General features: G+C 32.7%; 1 protein-coding gene across 1 annotated transcript; it reads right to left on the bottom strand.

Moving 5' to 3' along the window:
* Positions 1 to 2,834: 2,834 nt before the first annotated feature.
* LOC114400779 (protein YIF1B-A-like) lies at positions 2,835 to 6,096 on the bottom strand. The gene is made up of 5 exons (XM_028363413.1): positions 5,944 to 6,096; positions 5,139 to 5,314; positions 4,492 to 4,590; positions 4,244 to 4,395; positions 2,835 to 3,523 (listed from the first exon to the last, which is right to left on the bottom strand). Exons 2-5 carry the CDS (start codon positions 5,307 to 5,309, stop codon positions 3,136 to 3,138), a joined length of 810 nt encoding a protein of 269 aa, XP_028219214.1. The 5' UTR covers positions 5,310 to 5,314; positions 5,944 to 6,096; the 3' UTR covers positions 2,835 to 3,135.
* Positions 6,097 to 17,967: the final 11,871 nt, after the last annotated feature.

The raw sequence follows: 17,967 nt of genomic DNA, 5'->3' as shown, positions 1-17,967 counted from the left end.
AACCTACAAAAACTCAAGGCCTTCTGCCAGGGATTATCTGACATTGATTTTCCATCATAGCATGAAGTGTTCCTGAAAAATTGCCACGTGATGTAGACATTCTCTTATGGGCCTTCATACACTCCAAAGTTGGATAGAGTCACCATGGAAATTGGAAATATTACCAGGAATATATGGATGGGAGATCTAAATGCTACAGTACCATTTTGCAAAGGACATGTATGTAAAATTCCCTATCTCTATCTTTATAAGTGTTGATTCTTTACTAAATTAAAAAGACAAGCAATTATTGGAATATACATTCCTATATGAGCAAGGCCAATATTATGGACCACCCTCACTCCCCAATATATAATATTGTGCACTATATAGTATTATATGACTATACATACTATAATATTATATATTCACATGATATAGTCTCTATGTTAAAAAAAAACTTCACACTAAAATTATTAAATGGCTGATTATCTTTTATTTTTTAACCATGATGCATCGTTTCATTTACTCATGAATGTGATTTTCAAACATCAGAGACATTTGGATGGATCATGCAGTACCAATGCACACAGAGATACTTCACTGAAGAAAAACACATGACTGTTGAAGGTTTTCAAAAACTGCTAAATCTTATTCCCTCTAATGTGATATGCATATTTCAAAATCTAAAGGAACTCAATAAAAAATTGTGGTTCACTAGTTGAGGTGTTTGAATCACATGGTGTGGATGTAAGGAAAGTGCATGCCAAGATACACTATAAGATAGAAGCCATTTAAAAATGAAACAATGATGGAGTTCTAGGATTCCAGAAGCTAAGAAATTTAAAAGTGGAACACTGTGGCAACTTGTGTAGTTTGTTCTCTCCAACAATAGCTAGAAGCCTAGTGCAATTTAGGCACCCAAGAGTGTATAGTTGCCACAAGATGAAGGAAATAACTACTAAGGAAGGTGAGTAAAAAGAAGGATCAAATATTGTATTTCCACTTATGAACAAGCTGGAGCTTTGTTATGTCCCCAACCTCAAATGTTTTAGCTCAGGAACATTCAATATTGATCTCCCATCTTGTGAAGAAATGATAGTTGAAAAATGTCTCAACATGACAACCTTTTGCTATGGATCTGTAACAACAGCAAGGCTTATACATATATATAAAGGTTCATATGAGTATGTTGACATAATGGGAGACCTTAATATGACCATCTATCATGCTAATGAGGGTTTGAAGGTACATGCATTCTTCATATGTAATCACATACTCAAAGATGTTATTAGTAATAAATAAATAAATAAATAAAAGGAAAATAGATGTGATGATAGAATTAACTTTTGCTTTTCTTTCACAATCACTAACCACCAAAAGATAATATTTATAAAATGGAGCATTAGTTCAGTTTCTGTTAACAAGAAGCAATATATTGCAGGTTGCACTACAAACATCTGAGACAATGACAAGCATTGAGCATGATCAACACCTGCTTCCTTAAGAAGTGATACAGAACTGGTTGTTTAAGGTAGTGAAAAACTGTTGAATTGCATTCCATCCAGCATGTTGCATAGGTTCCAGCACCTAAAACAACTCAAGGTACACGATTGCGGTTCGCTAGTTGAGATATTTGAATCAGAGGTAGTGGATGAAAATGGAGATGAAGGGTATACCAAAACACCATACAATTATGATCAGCAAGAAATGCATCTGTATAATCTTCCTAAACTGATGGACATATGAAAAAATCATGGTGGAATCCTAGGCTTTATGAACCTTAAAAGGTTAAAGATTCGGCACTGCCTTAGTTTGAAAAGTGTGCTTTCTCCTTCCATGGCCAGAAGCTTCTCACAACTCCAAGAGCTTTCAGTACATGAATGTGAGATGATAGAGGAGATCACCAGTAATGAGGAAAAGGAACTATCTGAAGAACCAAACAAGGTGAAGATTACATTCCCAGGATTGCAATGGTTAACCCTTTATCGCCGCCTTAGATGTTTCTATTCAAGCACTTACCATTTTGAGCTGCCATCTTGCCATGACATAACCATTACAGAATGTCCTAAGATGGAGGCTTGCCATGGAACCAGAGGTACCTCAGAACTTCCCTTTCTCTCAATGAAGAAAAATGATTTCAGGGATGAAGAGAGATCTTAAATAAATGAAGAATGAAAATTCATTCTGAAAGATAGATGATAATGATGATGAGCACTTTATTGTAGCTGAAAGTTGCAGAAGCACAAAAAATTGAGCATATTCATGAATTGTGTTCAATCTTATGCCCCAGTGGATTTAGAATTACTCAACCATATAACTTCAAATTTGCAATCTAAATCAAGTGTTGTACATTTTGGGTGTTCACACCCTCAACGGAGACTTGTGTTCGATACTTTTACTACTATGAACCTGTGCCAAATTATTGCTCCTCATTTCTACTCAAGATTTTTCTTTTTTTGGTTCTTGATATTCTACTAAAGACATGATCCATCTAGAAAGCACCCCCAATTAAATAAAAGATTGCAGGACTGCTAATTTGGTGCAAATATCCCAATATATTGGTAAGTTGAGTCTAGTAACAATCCACATAGTATACACAAATAAAGAAATTGTTCCCAACCCAATACTAGCACGAGTAATGCATGTAAGTGGTATGTAACTAGACTTGTTATTCTTTATTAGGCGTGACTCACTTTCCTGGGATTAAGGCCCTACTTTAATCTTTGCAAAAAAAAAAAAATTCTCTGGATCCATTTCTAATGAGTTTTGGAGCGAAACAGCAGAAATCATGTCATACATTTAACATTGGCAGAACAAAGATTACTAGACAAGCTAAACAGCAAAGTGTATGATATTGGGTAAGAGACACCAAATCAAAAGTAAATAAAGGTATACAGATACAACTAAAAAAATCCAACATCACATTGTTTTCAGTGGTATACATATTTTTAGAAAAGAATGATGTTTCAATTATCATGTATGAAGAAAACTAAGCACATATGTGAGTAAGGCCAGAAATTATGCATTTCTAGAAAACTTACCAACAGATAAAAACAATGGGAAATAACACGTCCATATGTTACAATGCTCCAACATCAACAACCAAAAAATTTCACTAAGAATTGCTTCTAGTACAGTGTAAAAACTATCACCCTACAAAAGCCAATTGATGGTAATGTTGCCAAGCCATGTGAACAATGGGAACTGAACCAAAGCAATAAAGAGCAAGAGATAGTGGTGTCTGCTTGAGTCATAACTCCTGACCTCTGCAAAAAGGACTCTCTTCATTGTTTTCACCAAGAAAACTCCCATGCATAAACAGGTCCACGGCATCAGAAAGTAGTAGGAGTAGCCCAATATTATTCTTCCAAGAACAGCTAAACATATGCCGGTGAAAGTATACCCAGCATACGCAATAATGTCCAGAAGGGGTGCTTCCCCACTGCCCAATGAAAGCAGTGTCACCTTAAGTAGTGCGGCTTGCATAAACCAACCGAGCAATCCCTTGATGAATAACAAGTTCAAAGCTTCTGGACTAAACCTGACATAAAATACAGCATCTTCAATAAACAATGGAGCTATCAAAATGAGTAAAATGAACTAAACATAATTTTAAGTGTAGCTTGCTAAAATCCAAACTGTGAAAATTGAAAAAATAACAACCACAATGAGAATATAGTTAGCAATCTTTGTAACATCTAAGAAGCTCAAGACTTCTCTGGCTTCCAATAAAGTACTAGCAGCTTTTCTGTTATCAGTAGGAAATACAACATAAAATCATATTTTACAAAAAAAATTGAAACTGAAAAAACTTGAGCATCCAATGAATGAAAAAAAATGAAGGGGAGTAGAAATAAACACAGATCACACTGATGCCAAAACTTATTACAACAAAGTTGCCAACATTAAACACTGCTAATAGAGGACCATGCATTTAATTGCAGAAGGCAGGTGGCGATTTGTAGTCCCCTCCCTATGACACCCACATCATACTAATCCTCTTCACATAAATATTTACCAACACTTCATCACAGACCAATTAAGACTCACAGCACAAACTTGAGACAATAAGAAGAAGGAAAACAGATTTCTCTGTATTCCTTTAAAATATCTTCCTAAGGCAATAGCATATAATTGACATTGACAACATAGTTATTCTATCCATGGCAATTCAAGAAAACAAGTATGAACAGGACAATGAGGAGCAACATTTCTAACTATAAATTTGAGAAGAATAAGTAGAACACATGACAGTACTTACTTTCTGTGAAGACCCAATGAGAGGCCAGCAAGAATGACATAGGTACCAAATGCCATTAACGGAATGTAAAGGTCTGGTGCATTTATGTCATAAATTGGTGGCTTATAGGAAAGCCTACCCCCCACTGGCTCAGTAATTCTAGTCCAATGACCCTGAACCAGGAAAGAAAAAATCAGCATGAAGATAAAATAAGATAATCAAATGAAAATTTACGGAGAAATGCATAAAATTGTAACATTACTGCTTACCCTATGCAGGAATGGCAACAAAACCACCTTCAATTTGTTCTTAACATACTGGTCATTCACTTGGAAGTAGTATTGGGGATCAGAGAAATACCGACTTATCTGTAATTATATAGAGAAGATTAATTTAAAAATGAAAATCTTGTATTAACATCTTGTGAGACTATCTATACTCGAGATAATGATACCTAGCAAATCAAGGTCCATTAAGCTATTTAATAACATTTTTCAGCTGCATTAGTATCCCCTCTATAATCAGTCAAGCCTAACTTGATGGGGATATATTGTCAAGATAGAAGGTGAGCGCACATGCCATCTATGAACTACATTTTAAAAGTAAACCATGGAAAATTTTCAAATTTTATTCATAAGATTAAAAAAGAACTCCAAACACTAAAGTGTGAAGTTGTGCACACAGCAATAGTTTCTGAAAATCAATAGATAAGTATTGCTAAGATGATATACCAACAGCTTAGAAACAGGGATTGAATTTGTTTTTGAGAGGTTATGCCACTAAGTGAGATCGACTACATGGATCACACGACATTATTCAACACAGTTAAAAACCAAAGCTTCAATCAAGAATTATCATGAACCATATGGAAAATTAAATCATTGGGCAAAAATTTTACAATGTTACTTAGTCTTACATTGCTTTGGACATACTCAGAGCTCGATCCTAATATTTTCCCTCCATACGCACCCAATCCACCTCGAATGAGTCCTGAACCAGCAACATTAAACGCACTCCCAAAAGGATTTGGAGGCAAACTTGTTTGAGACTGCTGTACCCCCGGTTGGGATCCAACATTACCATACATTCTCACTGCCACCACCACACACACACGAAAGAAAAAGAAACACAGCCAATCAGAAAAATTCTTCAATGTGCACATAAAATCAACATCATCAACATAACATAATACATAACTAAGCAAACCCTCTTCACACAAAAACCCACTATTTCCAAATACTACTCGAGACCCATTTTAGACACAGATTGCCACACCATAATACATAAAAATTAACAAATCATTAACAATAACCAAATGCATCATAAGGTTGAAAGAAAGAAAATACCAAGCATGAATGACAGAGAAGACCCAATTTTATCCAATTCCATATATTAACAATTTGAACAGAAATTTTCATTTATATAAATGATTTGAAACGCTATCAGCAACGCAATTATACACCAAAATAACCGTAGATTCAGAATCCATATAAAAGAAAGGGCAATGAAATTCGGAGTTGCATGTGATTTTGAAAACGACCCAATAAGAAAGAGAGTGAAAAGTTTCAAGCTATAAAAGCCAAAGGGAGAGAAAATCGGCACGAGCGATAATGGGTATGGAGAAAAAAGAGCAGATTTTGAATATAATTATGAATTGATAGAGAAAAGTGGAATTAAAAATCTGTGAATATGGTCGAAGGAGAAGAAGAAGAAGAAGAAACCTCGAAGTTAATAGAAGATTAGGGAGACGAATCACGGTGGTGGGGGAATAAAAAACTATGGCTCCGGCGAAGGAACTGAGTGAGATCTGAGAATTGAGAAAGAACCCACAGCAGAGGCAAAAACAGTATTTGGGACGAGCTTCCCTCTTTTATAAAAATATGGAATGGAAATATATATATATATATATATATATATATATATATATATATATATATATATATATATATATATATATATATATATATATATATATATACTTTAATTTAAATATTAGTCCAAATATTTTTTTAAACAAATTTCACTTTTTTTTTTAATTTTTTGGTTTCATAATTTGGCCTTTCGAATTAATTTTTAGTTGCAATAATTTCGGTTTTTTCAAATTCGTTTTTGTTTAATAGAAGTTTTTTGTATATTCCGAAAAAAGAAGTTTTCTGTATAACATTAATTTTATTTTAAAAAATGGATTTGTTAAAGTGGGATGGGCCAACACATTTTAAATAAGTGTAATTAGGTTATATTATGAAAATGTAAAAGAATTTTACATCATTATATCATCATAATTCACAATAAGTGTGTTAATTTCTATCGTAATTATTTTAAATGGCATATTAATAATGGTTTGTGATTGGATAAAAATGTTAAATAATATTATTCTTAATTATAAGATTTTTTTTCTGATTTTTTTTTCTTTTATAAGACCCTTCTCAAATTTCTAAATGTGTATTAAGGGGATCTAGCTATAAATCTCTTTGTTTAATTCTTATGAATAAAAAAATAATTATATATATATTAATTATTTTTTTCTTTTAAATAATCTTACTTAATTCTTCTTTCTCAAAAAATTGATGAGAAACAATTAAGTAGATAGAGAGATAAGAAAAAATAATTTTGAAATAATAGTACAACTAATTGATATATTTAACATAATTAATTAAATTAACCACTTTTCTTAAGAGACATAAATGAGATGGAATGATCTCATAATTAGGGAGTAGAGACATAGGGAGTATATGACTATTAAATTCTTTAAACGATCATGTATAATAGCAAGTATAAATAATAATAATAATTTAAGAGTTTAATGTCATGCACTCACAGTGTAAAATAATAATCTTATATTATCATTCAATCACAAATTATCGTTGATATAACTTTTTTAAGTAATTATCATCATAAAAGTTAACAATCTCACCATACATGGTGGTTTATGATTGGGTAACAGTATAAAACTTTTTACACTACCACTTTGTAATCTTTGTCTCATAATGTATACTTCTATACTAATAATAAAGAGAATATCTCCCATTTGATGATCATATTTATTTGGACAATTTTATCCATAAATCACTTCTTAAACTTTCAAATTTTTCTTCTAACCTACAATAACTTTTCACTACTTTTATATTGTTAGCTTTTTTTATTATGCCATTTTTTTATTAATTGTATTAACTTTTATTTTTATATATTTATTATTTAAAAAGTCTAGAGAGAGATGTCTCTATTCCTTTAGTAATAATAGTAACTAGGTGAAAGAGAAGCACTTTGTGCCTCTATATGTATTTTTTAAAATAAAAAGTAGAAAAAAAAAGGAGTTGAAGAACAAAATGACAATAATTATATTTTGAACGTTCATGAAAGAAATGGAAGTAGTTATATATTGAAAGGTAATTTAGAAATAGAAAATATGCACACCAAAATGGGTAATTACCTTTATTTATTTATTTATCCTGGATTGGGTTGGGCAAGGAGCACCCGAAACCCAAGATTATTTAAAACTCACTTGGGAATCACTTACATAAACATACTCTAAAAAGGAGTTTGACACAAAAGAAGGCATAGCATGAAAATAAATACAATCAATAGCTAAAGATATGCCATGTTTAGCAAAAAAGTCAGGTAGGTAATTCATCTAACGGTGGACATGATAGAACTCACAGCTCTTGAATCCATCCTCCAGTTATTTCATTTGCAAGCTCATTGAAAAGAGAAGAATGAGATGATTTATCATCAACAATTTAACAACGTCAAGACTGTCATTATAAATGACCAAGTTTTTAATTCCTACAACAACAACCATACGTATTCCAAACAAGATAGCCTACAACTTAGCCTCAAGGATTGAGCAGTGGCTCATTCTTCTTGAAAAAGTCTGGATGAACTCACCATTGCTACTCCACAATAAGCCACTGATGCTAACTGTTAGAAAAAAGCACCATCACAGTGAAGTTTGAAGTAGTTCTCCCACATGTGGCGACCACCATCACCAGTAGTATCATATGTAGACTTTTCACCAACTTGCAACTTATTCTGAGTCTCCTTACCAAGCTTGATATCCTTTAGCAAAGCTCAAATATTAGCGACAACACTAGAAGATGTCATCCAATTTTGGCATAAAATGAACTCATTACGCCTCCACCAGATTCTATCCAAAATAGCACCAAAGACAATGCCCCAACTTAGTCCTTCAACCAATCTAGCACTCTTTCAAGTTTCCACTTAACTAAGCACCCAAATCACGATGGAAAAAAGATGAAAGGGGACTCACATGAAATCATGACCCAACCTGCTTGGCCTAATGGCAATCCTAAAAGATATGGAGGAGAGATTTTGTAATAGTATTGCACAAAGGGCGACATTTTTACCAAAATGAATTAAAAATGAAAACTAATTACCATAATGGATTGCTCAAGAAAGTATTTACCAAAATGGGTGATTTTTGCTATGTAGGAAGTAGGTGCCGCCATCCTGGGTGGCTCCTTGTGCTTTTTGTTTGTCTTGTAGTAGGAGGCGTTATCCTGGTATGCTTCATCCTGTCAGGTATTTAGCGTCGGTCAAGCCAATGCTAAATATTCTTGTTTAATGACTAAATTCATGTTACATTCACTAAGATACCTATCAAACTAAACTCTTGACTTTACAATAATTTATTTTGATGAGGCAACTTATAATAAGTATAAATCTATAACTAATTATGAAGTGCCTTGCCTATGTATACCATGCAGTCAAAATTCATGCCTACGGCAGTTTGTGACAATTTGGGCCAAACTTGTCGGAATTTCATATAGGGGATACAGAATCTATGAAGAAGGTGCACTGGGTGGCATGGAAGGACCTCTATCAGCCCAAAGAGAATGAAGATATTGGAATGCGCTTGGAGAGGCATGTTAATGATTCCTTTATGATAAAGGTGGCTTGGGAATTGTGTATGAAACCTAGTCATTTGTGGGTAAAAGTTGTGAGAGCCAAGTATGCTTGTAGGGATGATCATTGGCATATTATTGAGAAGAAGAAGAGAGGATCAAATCTTTGGTCTAGTATCAAATATGTTTGGGATGCTTTTCAGGAGAATTGTGTTGTGAATGGGATGAACGTTGCTTGGAGATCATCCTCATATAGAAATTTTAAAGTAAAGAATGTATACCACTGTGTAGCTAATTTGGAAAACTCTCCTAATACTATGTTATTTAGGATTATTTGGAGGTGGGAGGGAGCTAAAAGATCAAGAGTTTTGTTGTGGAAGATGGCAAAGGGTGCTTTAGCTACAAATGAAGCAAGGAGGGAAATGGGGTTCACAGAATCATGGAGTTGTCCAATGTGTGAGAATGAGAAGGAGACAACTTTTCATTGCATGAGGGATTTTCAACATGCCTAGACCATTTGGAAGGAGGCCACACCTTTTTTTTACTAACTCTTTTTTTTATGCAGATGATATAAAAGAATGGATGACCATAAACCTGAGAGGTAGGAGAGGGTTTCCAGGTAGATGGCCTTTACGGTTTGGAATGATACTGTACATTCTTTGGTAGCGACATAATCATCATGTTTTTCATCGTCAACTTTGGAGAAAACAAGATATTTGGGTTAAGTTACAGAGAATGAAAATGGCTTGGATGACAACTCATACTACTCGTGAGGTAATTCCTACAAAAAATTATTTGAGTCCTCACAATAACTACATGAACTAGAAACTAGCAATGGGAACTACATTACTAGAAAATATGCATTCAAAATCACCAATTTAACATCGGTTATATGCAAAACTGATATTAAATTATGTGTGGTGACATTTTTTTAAATAAATGGACTTCATTAACATTGATTTTGTCAAAACCGATGTTGTTTAGTGCTCGTTAACATCAGTTTTGAGCATAATCGATGTCGTTCAATTCACATTAACAACGATTATTAGAAAAATCTATGTTGTGCTTTTTCTAAAACCTTCTCCCATTCAATCAATTGCTCACTTTGCTCATTTGTCTTTATTTCTGAAGCCTAAACTTCTCCTCAAATCCACCCCTCACACTGTAAAATCATTTCATCTCTCCCCCAAATTTCTCCCTTTCACATTTTCTCCTAAGATCCCTTTTTCTTCATCTCATCAGATCTTATACCTACTCGTTGAAATCCCTAAACTTCACAAACCTCTTCATCAAAATCCCCAAACCCAGTTCACATTCTCTTAGTTACTTTTTCTTGAGTCAACAATGGTGTCCTTTTCTTGAGTAAAGACAATGTGTGGTGGAATCTATGATTTGTGCAGGCCCATGGTCCTTAACACGCTCATCAAGATCGAAAACAGGATCTGTCACTTGTGTCACATGTTCTGCTTCTTGTGCCCAGTGTACTGATCAAACCCGCGTGCCTCGCCGATAATAACATCGACAATTAGAACAACCCCGCGTGCCTCACTGACAATAACACCGATGTCGCACATGTTCATGATAAAGGATTTGGTAGTAGACATGATGAACTTCTACATCCAACAAGTAGTTGTGTCTGTATGCTATACTGTGTAAGTAAACATGTGTGTGTAATTGTGTATGTGTCTATGCTTTACATTTTCTTCTCTGCACGAGTTAATAACTAATTTTTTTCCTTCTTTATTGCATGAGTTATATTTTTGGAGATTTGAGTACAATATAGTGCATGAACCTTCTTTACTGCATAATCTACACTTATAAAGGTTTGAAAACAAGACAATGTACACATAATGGAACATAAAAAAAGAAATAAAGTATATATGATAGAAAAGTGGATTTAAGAAAATTTGGTTAGTTTAGCCAAGCTAAGAACTAGTGAAGAGAACTAATAGCTAACTAGAGATATCTTGAATTGATGTGCTGTATAATTGGAATTTAAATCTTGAGACACATATACTTGTTATCTCAAAATAAGACCTAATAAAAGATATTGTAGGTGGTAATCCACTTGACAATAATTTGAGTTAGTTGGCCTTAAGCTAAAAGTTGATAAAAGGGGTGATTAAATTCTATATAGTTTTAAAATAAATTGTTGCATAATGAGTGATTAAACTCCCATTACAGTTGTTTGATCCACCTAGATATGACTTAGAGAGAAGTATTGAGAGCTGAAAGGTTTTTAAAAGTTTTAGTTTCTAAAAACCAAACTAAAATGATAAAGATATCTTATTGAAGACAACCTTGACCATGTAAAATTGTTACTTAGTTTTATATTTGTATTGCTTTTATATTTGTTATTATAGTGTTATTTCAAAATACTAAAATGGTTGGAAAAGAGAATTTTTGCTCCATGTACTTGTTCTTAGTTCTAAGCTCTAACACCATACTAGCAAGACTTTTAATCAAGATCTATTTTCCAAAGTAATATTTGACAGTTTTATATATCAAGGATGTGAGCTACAAGTAATTATTAAAGATAATTGTATGTTTATGGAAGTGAAATCTCTTTAATTACCAATATTCTCAAGAAATTTAGAAATATATTGGCTCAAATGTAACATCAACGGAAACACTACCAGTTATTATTTTTGAACCGATGATTATGCTTTAGAAAATGCCAGAGGTTTGCATAGCTTTTCTTTTTTGCTTTATTAAATTGTTTTATTTGCTTGGCTGAGAACACCACACCAAAACCTAAATCTTGTTAATTATGGTCAATAACTTGGTTTAAAATGTGATCCCTTATTTTTAATATTTCTATATTCTGCAGAGTCAACATTGCATCTTGTTTTAAGGCTTCGTGTTGTTATTGTTGAGCTATCTTTGATGTGCCGCAAGTAAGTTTACACATCCTAGTACTAGATCCTATTGGTTCATTTAGAAGTAATTATAAATATTGTTCTTATAAAGTATAGTCAAAGTGCCAAAAAACTTATGTTGAAAATGCATAAAAAGTCTCATAAAACTCGATGTTATTTTTGGGTAAAATTCCTCTTTTCATAATGTTCATCTATGACTCCTAATTTTAAGTATATTGGGGGATCAATGCTATTTTGTTTATGCTTCATATTTACACACATCAAGGCCTTAAAAGCAACATTAACCATTTTGTTCCTCACAACTTCACACTCACTTTCGGAGGCTAGTTCTTCAACTAACCTTTCATGGCCATGAATATGATATCTTCATATCATCTTGTTATTGGGAGGGTGACTAGAGATGTAGTGGATCATCTCACTCCAATTGTGAAAATCACCATCTCCTACAACAATAAGTAGGTCTATAATGGTCATGGGTTTTTCCCTTCCTCAGTAACCACTAAGCCTAAGGTTCAAATTCATGGAGGCGATATGAGATCCTTCTTCACTCCGGTACCTACTTCCATTCTTTATCTATTCAATTTTTTCATATCTTACTATTTTAATATCTATATATATCATTTCCATGCATTTTTTCTAGGTCATGATAGATCTAAACGTTCCTGACCCTAGTGATCCATACTTGAGGGAACACTTGCACTAGTATATGACACTATATAACATATAGGCATAGAAAACCAACAAACCATTACATGAAAATTTTTGTAGTAAGCTAAATGTAGAAGGGAAGATCAGTAAGAAGTGTAGTGAAGAGGCTCAGTTGATAGTCCTTGGTGTCTTGAAAGAAGCTCAATTGGAATTTTGTAGAAGAAAGTGATTTTTGTTACAGTGATGACGAACCTTAGTACATGTTGTCCTACTTCGTAAAATTTCATAGCAATTTTTAAAGATGGAAGCTACTAAGTTCTTTCTCACTGTTATGTTGAAATATTCTTTCCCATTTTTCTGCAACTATGTTTCTTGTTTTGACTAGAACATAAAAAAGAATCTATGTTCTACTTCTATTGTGTAGTGTGCTATTATATATGTATCTTGGTTTTCATTTTTGTTTTTTGATCAAGACTAGCAAGTTGAGAGAAAGGTTCCTTGCTGGTCGCATTTCATTATTCATAGAGAGACGTGCAAGTAAGTTAGGACTTGAAGATAGAAATATGTTTACTTGAGTTTCGCTTCACTTAAATGCTACTTGTGTGATTTTTTTACCTTAATGTCCTTTTTATTGTTTATTATTGGTGGGAAACATATATTGTATAATATAACATTAAAACAAGTAAAGAAATCCAAGTCTTATACAATGTTAGAATTTATGCATTCTAATAATGTCTGTATAACATATTGCAAGATAAAAATGTTGTTTCGCTAGTAGCTAATGAAAAATTTGTAGAACCTAAGGAAGTGGAGGTACTGTTTAATGCCGACGATGTGGATTTGTTTATGAATATACATAACTCATCCATTCCCTTCAACTTCATGCACAAGCAACCCTCTAAAAAATCTTTGGACAACATTGATTGACTTGTTTTGCACATTGTTTCAGAAATTGGTTATAACTTCTATAAAGAAAGAGCTAGGTCTGGCATTCAAGGGGAACTAGAGGATGATGGCAAATTAGAGATCCTCCATGTTGAGCAAAGGAAAAATAAGAGAAAGAGAGAGAGAGAGAACACTATTTATTGGATAATAGCTGCTCGATTTCTCTTCATGTCTGTTAAGGCAATCCCCTTGAAGGAACAATATGCTAACACTAAAACAAACTCCTAATCTTCACAAATCACAACTGCTCAAACTTTACTTACATATAATTATGAATGACAATTTATAGTTTTATCTACTTATAATTATTTTCTTTTTCTGGTTTCAAAATTTGGTACATTGTGTATATTGGAATTTGTATGATGTGTTCTAGTTTTTGGTTTGAGAATTTATTTCATTGTTTTTGGTTTATCATAGTGTGGTGGATATGGAATATTAATATGTTTTTGTCATTTAAAATTTGTTCAAAAGCTCCTAAAATTGATCCTATCATTTGTAATTACTTAATATTATATTATTTTGTCATAAAATCTGCATCAAAATCATATTGTAATAAAATCTAAATCCCCATTAGATTATAGTAGATTAACTATTTAGTTTTTGATTGATTTTGTTCCTTATTTGTAGCATATTGGTTTCCTTTTTATGACTAACTTTGTCTTTAGGAATTTAACATTTGTGGCAGCTTTTTAACAAAAGCCAGAAACATATTTGAGATTTCATATCCTACCATGAGCAATTACTTTATTTGATATTATTTTGTTATAAAATGTGCATCAGAATCAAATTGTAATCAAATCTGAATCATGATTAGATTATAGCAGATTGGGTATTTTTTTTATAGATTTTTTCCTTGTTGTAGCATAATGGTCCGCCTTTAGGAATTTCAACAATCAATGCTAGGAATTTAATGGCGGGACTAAAATCATCAATTTTTAAAAATCACCAATTTTCTCATTCATTATTTTATCAGGACATTTGTTTCATTGATGTTATTTAACAGAATTTTTTTCCTTCTTTTTTTTTATTAATTTATATGAACTTGATGAACAAGTCTCACAAAAAGCTTTCAGCCATTTCAGCATCGGAGAACAATAAGAATGCTGCAGTGGAGGCAGAATTGAAAAAGACTAAAATAAGAACTTATTTTGTTAGTAGTAATTGTAAATTGTTTAGTGAAAATTGTTTAAAATTGTGTCTAATGATTTATTCTTTTGGATTAATCAATCTAACTAATTTTACCACACATGTATAACTTGATGGAAAGACAACCTGATAATCAATCTCACTATCATCTATCTAACTTGATAATCAATCTCACACATGTCTAATGATTTATTATTTTGAATTTATAGGTTGGGTTCATTGTGAAACAAAATAAATATTAAAAAAATGCATTTAATTTCTACATCGGTTATGGATGCAACCGATACAACCAATGTAGGAAGTGCTTTTACAACATCGATTTTGCTCAAAACCCATGTTGTAAAGGTCCCTTCAACCGATGTAAAAAGGTACTTTCAACATAAGTTTTTTAACCATCAACGAAAGTTGTCCACTTTGAACGACAGTTGATTCAACATCAGTTCTAAATTGATGTTAAAAGCTCTTCAAAATCGATGTTGAAGGTTTTTTTTTGTAGTAGTGCTAGCATGACGTTAAATTGTGATTGTGCAAAGATGCGGAACAAGAACAACTCTTCTTGCGGTGGGATAATTTAGAACAATAATGATGTTTTTATAGGAGGGTTCTCCTGTAATCTAGGAAGTGTGGTTGTTTTGCATGCTGAAATGTGGCCAATGCTTCAAGGACTTCAACTTGCAAGAGAGTCATTTAGATACAATTTGACTCGATGAAGGCTATCACTTTGATGGTGGACGACTATGAGGTGGATCCTAATTGTTATCATATTTTTCAAGCTGTGAAGGAACATAGTGGTCACCCAGTGAAAGTGGAATTTAGGCACGTGCTTAGAGAATGCAATGGTGTTGCAAACGCAATTGCTAAGTTGGGTTTTTCCATGCAACAAGAAATAGTTTTTTATATTAAGCCTTCTGTGGCTATTTTGCCTTGTCTGGAAGCTGATGTTTCAACTCTTGGCATTTAATAGTAGTTTTCTGTTTGTTTCTGGGTTGTAGCCCTTTTCAATCAACAAAAAAAAAAGTAACAAAGAATGAAGTAATATAAATATGTCTTATTATTTCTTTAGCATGTGCCTTCTAAATCACAATTCATTTGTGGTTAATATTCCTTTGACAAACTTTATTAATAATTATAGACAATAGATAATACATTTAATGATTAACATTTTACTCGTTCATTCTCTTTTTGCATTACATTTAAATGATTAGCATAATTCAGAAAAAAAATTATTAACATTACTTTTTTTTACAAAAACATTACTTGTTAATGAAAGTAAATCATTAAGAATTTATTATCAACTTCAAATACTTAATCAATAGTCATTACACACCATATTTGCTCTTCATATAATTTTATCTTCCCTCAATTTGATCAAACTTTTAATAAGCCTTTATTTTCAAGCCGGATTCTACTTAGTTTGACCACCACACTAAAATGGCCAGTTCTGAATTATAAACAAACATGCAATTTGTAGGGCAAATCTAATCAAGGTTTAATAACATAGGGTGGTAGACTGGTAGAGGACTAACCCAATGGGTGTAATTTAGTTGACAATACACATTTAGTTTGTGGTAAGTGATATAAGTTCATGATAAACAACAACGACAACAACAACAACAACAACAACAACTGTTGGACAAGTGGCCTCAATTTGAACCCCCTTTTAAATGATAGGCTTGAAATGTAGAAGAAGAAGCAATAATCAATTTAATCAATGTTCTTCAAATGTGCAAAACAAAATTGATTGCAATAAAATAAATGGGATAAGGGAAGAGGGAAATGCAAACTCAATTTATACTGGTTCGGCCACTTCCTGTGCCTATGTCTAGTCCTCAAGCAACCCACTTGAGATTTTCCACTATCTCTGTAAATCCTTTATAGACTTTGAAAACACCTTGGGATCCCTCACCCTTGTGTTCAAGATTCTCACAATCCAAGAGACAACCAGTCTCTTGATTACAACTGAGTTTAATTGATGAATATAAAAATTTCTCTCCTTTAGAGTAGATGATACAAAGATGAATTCTCAATAGAAACATTCAAGGATTAAGCAAACAGAGATTGCTTCAAGATTAATTCAAGGTCAAGCAAACAAAATCAAGAAAAAGATAAAGCCTTAGTTCATTTGTTAAAAGAATCTCACTGGTTGATCAGCTTTGTCCTTAAACGGTCATTTTCCAACAAATCAAGGCACTGGTAATCGATTACCAGGTAGTGTAATCAATTACCAAAAGACATGATTTCAAATGAGCTTTTCAAAAGGGTCTTGAAATTTGAATTTTAAATTTTGTAATTGATTACCAAATGTTTGTAATCGAGTACCAGTAACGACACTTCAAAAAACGCTTTGAAAAGTCATGACCCTTCAAAATATAATTGTGTAATCGATTACCAGAAACCTGTCATCGATTACTAGTGAGAAAACTTCAGAAAAGCTTTTTGAAAAGACACATCTCTTCAAACCATTTTGAAAAGGCATGATGGGTCTATATATATGTGTGTCTGACTTCAAAATGAAAGAGAGAGATGTTCTAAGAGAACTTAATTGTCAAATTGCAAGTGTTTGACCAATAGTTGTTGAGAGGGCATTTGACAATTAAGTTCTCTTAGAACATCTCTCTCTTTCTTTTTGAAGTTAGACACACATATATACAGGCCCATCGTGTCTTTTCAAAATGGTTTGAAGAGATGTGTCTTTTCAAAAAGTTTTTCTGAAGTTTTCTCACTCGTAATCGATGACAGGTTTCTGGTAATCGATTACACAATTATATTTTGAAGGGTCATGACTTTTCAAAGCGTTTTCTGAAGTGTCGTTACTGGTAATCGATTACAAACATTTGTTAATCTATTACAAGATTTAAAATTCAAATATCAAAACCATTTTGAAAAGCTCATTTGAAATTTTGTCTTCTGGTAATCGATTGCCAGTGCCTTGATTTGTTGGAAAATAACTGTTTGAGGCCAAAGCTGATCAACCAGTGAGATTCTTTTAACAAATGAACTAAGGCCTTATCTTTTTCTTGATCTTGTTTGCTTGACCTTGAATGTTTCTTGAAACAATCTCTGTTTGCTTAATCCTTTAATGTTTCTTGAAGCAATCTTGCTTGACTATACTTTGGCATCATGAAAACCTGTATTTATATATTTACATTCTCCCTCTTTTTTATGATGACAATCATTACCAAGTGAATTCTTTTCGGCATCATCAAAACCTGCATGATTCATATTCTCCCCCTTTCTTATGATGACAATCATTATCAAGTAAATT

This window comes from Glycine soja, chromosome 19 (assembly GCF_004193775.1).
Source record: "Glycine soja cultivar W05 chromosome 19, ASM419377v2, whole genome shotgun sequence".
In the NCBI taxonomy this organism is placed as follows: Eukaryota; Viridiplantae; Streptophyta; class Magnoliopsida; order Fabales; family Fabaceae; genus Glycine; species Glycine soja.
Note: the sequence above shows the minus strand (reverse complement) of the source record. Positions and strands in the feature narration are given on the sequence as shown.